Consider the following 7,496-nt stretch of genomic DNA (forward strand, 5'->3'; position numbering starts at 1 on the left):
AAGCAAGGCAAGGAAGCAGGGCTAGTCTCAGGTCATCTGCAATTGTGCAGGGAATGCCAGGAGCTAATCTCCTGCCCTTTCCCTTGGGAGAAGCAGCCATTCTCTGCCTCCCAGCTTAGCATTGACATTTCTATCCCAATTTCTCACAGATTGTGTTTGAGGGATTTATACGCAATGGCCACTCGGGAGAGCTCGCCCTGGATGACATCCGACTGGGCACTGACATCCCTCTGGAGAACTGCATGGGTAGGTGCCGTGTCCAGCCGCAGAGTCGGGGCTGGCAGTGGGGACAGCTGGGGCTGGACAGCCTGCACTCACAGGATTCCAGGGGCCACTTCTCCCCTGCTTGAGTTACTTGGGTTTTTCTGTATCTCAGTTGGGACTTTCCTTGCCCACAAAATAAATGAAGGGGATTCAGTCTCTGAGGGACAGTGGCTCTGACTCTGTTGGTGGGAGAGGCAGGAAGCACATCTCTGCTACACAAAGCTGAAAGAGCAACTGAGGGCTACTGAGGAGCATTCTGTGTGATAAGGACATACACCAAATTTAAAAGGAAAGTGCTGAACAAAAGAAACCAGCTGTCAGTCAGTATTACATGCTTAGAGGGGCCAATGAGTTCAAAAGGAGCCTTCTCTAATAAGAAATAAAATAGCAGAGGGGTTTTACAGCAATGTTAGCAGAATAACAAAGGAAATTTTGTCCTAGAATTCACCATTCCCCAAACCAGGCCAAAAGCCAGGTGGATTTATTCAATGTGGAAGACAGAGAGAACTATTTAAAAAAAAAAAAAAAAAAAAAAGGAGAGAGAAAGTATGTTTTTTAGCAGTTTGCTGGCGGAGCTGTTTCCTTGCCCTGTTCCTCTACCTAGTGTATCCATGCACACACTGATGGCTCTGGTTGCTGTCTAGCTTGGATGTGTGTTTATAGGCTTCCCAGTTGAGGATGGGACAAGCAATATTCAATTAGTGGGATCTGTACTGAGAGGTGCCCACAGTAGCAAGGCCCTGCTATTCTGCATGACCTGGGGAAGGCATGTTTCGCTGTTAAACACCCGCAAAGTGTCCAGCCCATCCTGAAATCAGTAGAAAAAGCCAGGTGGACCAGAGGCTCTCTACCCTTTGGGCTTTGAAAGGCCCATTCAGTGAAGCTGCTCTCCTCTCCCCCACCAAGGGAAGGGAGATAATCCCAGTGCCTCCTAACCCAAGCAGGATGAACACTGCCTTCCCTACCTCAGGGTAGGAGGTACAGGGAAGGGTTGATCCTGTTGCTTACCCCCCTTCTAAGGCAGAAGACAGTGAAGATGATGCACAAACCAGCATTAATAATAGAACAGAATACTGGGACTACCCCAGAGATGCTCTTGAGCACTGTTGGTCCCAGTTTCTTTGATGCTTTGAACTCTGCTGGTCTCCAATCTGCCAAAGGAGCTAATACTCCATATGTCAAATTCCCTGTATTTAAGGCTTGACAGTGGTGTTTTAATTCCCTTGCCTTCTGTGGCATTAAAGAGAAGCAAGCCTGATGATTAACACTAATAGCATTTCCTATCTAACTTTGAGCTCAGCAATTCTCCTTGCTCCAGTGTTACTGTAACTTGGGGCTCATGAACCTAAAGCTTAATATTTCAAAACAAAAGCATTAAGAAATTACAAAGTTTCAAGTGTTGCCAGCCCTAAAAATAACACCAATCTACTACACAAAATTATTTATCCCATTCTAGGAAGCTGAATGGGAATCTTAAAACCAATAAAGATAGTTTGTTTCAGATCATTTCTAACAAAGGGCTCCTACTGCAAACTATAACATAACTCATGGGTCATTTCCCATGTCACCAAAATAATAACGAAACAGTACAGATATAGTGCTGCTCTCTCTCAGGGCCATGAGAATAGCTGACTCCAGGACAGGCTACTGTTTTTTCAAATGTAATCCTGGGAAGTAATCTGATTCCCTTTTAGCGTGAAAGAACGCTAATAAGTCACAATAATTTTTTCCTTTGACAGATGTGTCATTCGCATTCTGAACTTGAGTGATGATTTCATAGCACTCAGTAGAGCCAGTCTGCTTCTGTGACTCACTGGCATAATGCAGAAGTAATCTAAAAATAATCAGAAGTCTATTGCTTCTGCAAGAAAGTAATCAGTAATAAGTACCGATTATTGCTTTTCAGATCCAGTAATTTGTAATAGATTACTTCAAAGTATCTTAAAAGAAGACAAAAATCACTTGCCTTCCTTTCTTGGCACTGTGAGACAGAGAGGAGCATGGCATTGATGCCCATCCCTGGAAGTGTTTATGGCCAGGTTGGATGGGGCTCTGAGCAACATGGTCTAGGTTGGAAGTAGATGATCTTTAAGGTTCCTTCCAAACTAAACCACTCTGTGATTCCATGAAGCAAAACAGTCCCTGTGTGTTAATGATGCCAGAGTTGAGCCAGAAATCAAACGGAATTTTTAGAGGGTTTCAGGTTTTCATCACTGGGCCAGGTGGGGGTTTGTATTTGGATGACTCAGGCCAGCCAGGTGAATCCAAGTAACCCTCAACTTGAGACGTATTTTTTCTCTGAAGTTTGTGTCTGGGTTGAATCTTACTGCATCTGGTCACTCCTCAGCTGAGACAGAGTTTGTCCCTGTCCTGGAGACAGTATTCTCCTCTCTAATACTAGGCTTTTTTTTTTCTTTTCTTTTGCAGAACCCATCACAGCTTTCCCAGGTGAGAACTACTTTCCAGGTAAAACTGCACTTCTCTCAGTGCTTTCTTTCTGCTGGCACGGGCTGTTACATTGAAAGGAAGCAATGTGTGGGCTTGTACAAACAGCAAATGTTCTGAGCAGTGAAACAGCAAGCGTGTGCTAAACCTCCCCTGCCACAGCAGTAGGTGGTGACACCCTCTAACTCCCTCTAGGTAACGGGGCAAGCAAAGAGACAAGTCCCACTGTCTTGGGGCAGAATAGCATTAGGAAACCTGCCACCATGAGGCACACTGTCTTCTGAAAAGCATCTGAGCCCAAAAAGGGAAGGCTGAGGAGTAAAGGGTAGTTGTCAACTGACTTAAATGAAAAACCAGTAGCCAATTAAAGGTGAAATGAGGTGGCAATGACTTAGATATGTGTGGAGGAAGGTTGTTCTCTAGTTTATAGACATTCTGGCAGTGGTGGTGTTTGAGCTGCTGGCAAAGGAGGTTGGGGACAGTCTACTTGGAAACGGGGAGAGTTGGGAGGTAGAAGTAGGAAAGCAAACTGCCATGAAGAGCTCAGAAGGTGACAGTCAATAAAAGGAAGACAAGGTGAAATGGTGCATTTAATAGCTTAATACTAGCCTGAAGGATAGAAACTGACATTTCTCTGATGAAACCTACAGAGTGAGACAAAAGGTGAGGAACTCGGAAAAACTACCTCACTCTTTGAGCAGTCAGTGGGGATCCTGTTTGTCTTGTTCTGGAGTGAGAAAAGCCATCTGCTTTTGTGGGGAAGATCAGTTTGGTCTATTTGAGAGGTTTTTTCCCCTTTTTGATTCTGGATTTTGTTTCCCCACCTGCCTCTTCAGGAATGTGTCTGGGGGTTGTATAGTGATAAAGAGCAAATCTGGGGCTCTCCTTAACTTTGAAAGTTGTTTTGCCAGTTCAGTCAGTGCACCTTTTGCTTTCAGTTGGACATGATGTCTGTACTCTTCCCATCCCCTACTCTGCTGATATGGCTGGGCTCAATTCTAGAAGCAGCTGCATTTCTGTGCAGGGCAAAGCTGCCTCTGGTGTGTTTGTGTGATGGATGCTGTGGCAGTAAAGGAAAATAGACACCAAGGCTGAAGTCAGGTGCACGACTCCATCCTGGGGAGGGTGAGCCAGGCTGTGGAGTATTACGAACAGGAGAGATGTGCACAGGGAATAACACTGTAAGCTGCTTATTTATCTGCTACTCAGGGTTGTGATGTTACTGAAAAACTACTGCAATGTTCTTAGCTGGCAGTGAAAGCCTCACGACCCTTCCTCACTTAAACCATCTGTCTCTATTCTCCTGGGCCTAGTCTGGCACCTATTTTGCAAACAGCATCCTTGTCTTTTGAGGCTTGTAACAGGAGTGTCATATTCAATTTGAACCTCATTCTGGGTTCTCACATTGAGTCTATCCCAAAGTCATGTTTCTTTTGCCCTGCACCCCACGACCTGCTGTCTGTACATCTCCATTTCCATGTTGGCTGGGTAGGGACAGTGTTTGCTGTGCCCAGCACCGTGAGGTCCCCAAGCATCACAGGCAGATGCTGTTGCAGGCACATTTCCCTTTCACACCAGAGCTCACCAGCTTGTGCCACTGGGCTCCTGCCCACCACTAGCTCCATGGAGGACCTTCTAGCACTGCTTACAACAGGGGAGCAATTGCAGCAAAAGGCTGAGAAGATTTCCCTGACTGAGAGGCAGAAACAGATAGGACAGAGAGATGGATTGATCAGGGAAGGAGCAAAATGCAAAGGGAAAGAATGAACAAGTGAAGATGAAGACTGGAGAAAGCAAGATAGCAATTAAAATGAGGGGAGGACAGAAATGCCCAACAGAAGGAGAGGGCAAAAGGAGAGGATTAATTCCCCGGCTGGCAAAAAAAGGGAGTTCAAGAGGAAGGACTGTGCAGGAAGTATTGAGATGTTCTGTAGCCCCCACTCCTGCAATTACATCACTAGCTGAGACAGTCAGATGCCATTAAAAATAATATCAAATCCTTCTCCTGGCTTGGGAAGAAAGCTGAAAATATGCACCTTACAAGTTCTAGGATCACAAAAAAAATATATTGTGTGGGTGGAATATGTTTCAGCTAGTGGGTCGGCATCTTACAAGACCAGTCAAGTGTACTTAAACTGTGCTGCATTTGAGAGTTGAGGCATCTCACCCATAAAGAAAAGGAATAACAAGTGTCTGGAAGCAAGGAGTTAGATAAATACTAGGCTAAAAATAAGAGACATATTCCAAAGAGTGTGGAGGCATGATGTGGGGAGAATCTGCCTTTGGAACTGATGGACTCTCCCACACCAGGTGTCCTGAAATCAACAGGGATATCTTACTGGAGAAATTACAGGCACCATTTAAGGGGTTGAGGCTGACACTGGTCTTGTGGCATTCAGTTTAGCTGGGTGTAATGCTCACTTTCATCTGGGCCATCTGTGAAAAGTCCAGCTGTGTTTCTTGTCCACGGTGGTTAATTTCAATGATTTTGGAGAGGAATATGGGCTGTGACACAGTAGTGGCAGAGCAAGGCAGGCAGCCATCTAGGAGACTCTGCGAAGGATTTTCTTTTTTCCACAGATGACTTTTGTTCTTGTTTTGGGTTTTGCTTTCTGCTACACAGCTCCAAAACTGGTCCCTGTAGAGTCTTCCATGTTGGGAAGAAGAGGGAACTGCACCTGGCCAGGTTGGAGATGTGAGCGCAGCAGCACACTCACATGAAATCATCCACCCTGTAGGAATTAAACAGTTTCCACTGGCCAATGTTCCAAGCCACATGAAAACACAGCACCCACAAACTTGACAGCAATATCAAGCAGCATTTCTTTATCAAGATGAGGGCCCTAGTGAATAAATGAGGAAGGGCAAGTGTGGCTGTGTGTATGGCAGAAGGCAAAGGGGAGTGGAAAAATAATTAAGTTAAGAAGATGGATTTTTTTTTCCATCTCCCTGAGCACAGAACTTTTCCACTGCTATAAAAGAAAACTTCCAGAGAGTAGAAGAGCCAGTAAAAACAGAACAGATAGATAACATCAGCACTGTGTGCTGAGTGGATGGGCAGCTATATTTAGTGGCTGACAGTGTAAGGAAGAACAATCATTAATGTTGGGAATTGGCTTCGTTAGAGCTTAGAGACAGCTGAGTGTGATTCCTTAATGACTTCAGTTGCTAAATGAACTCTCCAGACTTCTGCTATCTCCTCAGCAGGGCCACGATGTGCGGAAATGGGGGCTGAGGAGACTCTGCACCACTCCTCATACTTGCAGCCCTGGCTGCTGCATGGGGACATCTGGAGTGGGTCAGAGCCAAACGGAGGTTGTCTTGAACCTACAGCTACCTCAAGATCCCCCAGATATCCTTCCCGCAGGTGGGATCATCTGGGGTGCATCACACTGCCTCCCTCTGTTCTCAGGCAGGCAGAGGACAGAGGTGTGTGGGGAAGGGCAGGGAATGCAGGCTGGGCACCATGGCACATGCTTCTCTCCAGCCAGACCCACCCTTTGTACTCCCAGCCCTGCACTGGGCATTATGCAGCCATCAGGAGGCCATGGAAGCCTTCCTCCCCTCTGTTTTTCAGGAGAGAGCGCTGCTCCCCTGTAGGCTCGGAACCCATCAGCATCCCTGACACCTGCCCCCTCTCCCCACCCCAGTTTCCACCAGCAGGGCCCAGTGCATCCCAGTGATGTGAGAGGCTGTTTGCCTATAAATCTCTTGCTGGAGCAAGGTGCTATGTAAGCAAAGACTGTCACCAAGTGTAAACACAAGTGGCCTCTGCACAGCAAACAGCCCCATCGTATTTCCGGGAGTTGGCCTCACGCCCTGGTGCTGTCAGGCACAGGAGAGGTGTTGCTGATCCATTGGGAGTGGTGGTGGGATGCGTAAGGGTCTGGGGTGGCTCAGCTGGCTGGGTCTGCAGTGGGAGACACGTGCAGGTTATGAGCAAAGCTCAGGGCAGTGCTGAACATGTCCAACCTGGCGGGAGCTGGCGGCAGCCCCCATGGGTTGTCCCGCTCTGACACCCCCCAGGCAGCTGGGTGAGGGGCAGCAGCTGCTCGGGGAGGCACAGGGGTGTGCTGTGTTCATTCCCTCACACCAAAGTGGCTGGTGGAGGTAGAGAAGGAGGCCAGAGGGGCTGTCTGATCCCTGTTTTCTCCACCCCCAACACACAGCCAGCCTGGACCCCCCTTCCTCAGACGCCATTAGGAGGCAGGAGTGACAGGAGCCCATTCTTTGCAGTGAGGGGTGACTGGGGTGAGACAGGATGAGAGTGGTGTGTCTGGCAGGTAGGCTTCTCCTGAGACATCTCAATTTCTTTCCTACAATGACAAATATGTGGGTGGTTCCCAGCCTCCTGCTCAGTAAAAGCAGGATTTGTCTTCCCTGTGTGGGTTTTTTTTCCTTGGTTTTGTTGGGTTTTCTTGTTGTAGCTATGCAGCTGGGTGCTGTGTTCATTCTTATTTTCACTCCCTGTGCCCAGGCTTTGGGGGATGGGGAGGGGAGGAAAGCCTGGTGGAGGAACCATCATTTTGCCAGATCTTCTGTGCCTCTAGTAGCAGAAAAGCTGTTGCCCTACCATATTTGTCAGGACAGTGTTTGGAAGGGAGGGCAGCAGCTGAGAAGCTGTGCTGCGAGATGGTCAAAAGTGAACCCTTTGGAGAGTTTCCCCAGGAACTTTATGCCCCTTGAAGAAGGCAGTGAATATATGTAGCACAAAAGTGCATCCCTCCCACGTTATTTACAGCTCAGCCCCGTAAGCGTGGCTGGGGAGCTGGGACCAGCCTGTGCTG

At 47.5% G+C, this 7,496-nt stretch overlaps 1 protein-coding gene across 1 annotated transcript in view; it reads left to right on the plus strand.

The window, feature by feature from the left end:
- The window catches only part of NRP2 (neuropilin 2), a 111,130-nt gene that overhangs the window by 90,139 nt on the left and 13,495 nt on the right, over positions 1-7,496 (plus strand). The window contains exons 14-15 of the mRNA XM_010007372.1: positions 150-246; positions 2,692-2,712. Coding sequence (XP_010005674.1) covers positions 150-246; positions 2,692-2,712 — 118 coding nt within the window. The remainder of the gene's footprint in view (positions 1-149; positions 247-2,691; positions 2,713-7,496) is intronic.

The sequence above is a fragment of the Chaetura pelagica genome, unplaced genomic scaffold, assembly GCF_000747805.2.
Source record: "Chaetura pelagica isolate M959 unplaced genomic scaffold, ChaPel_1.0 scaffold21, whole genome shotgun sequence".
NCBI lineage: Eukaryota > Metazoa > Chordata > Aves > Apodiformes > Apodidae > Chaetura > Chaetura pelagica.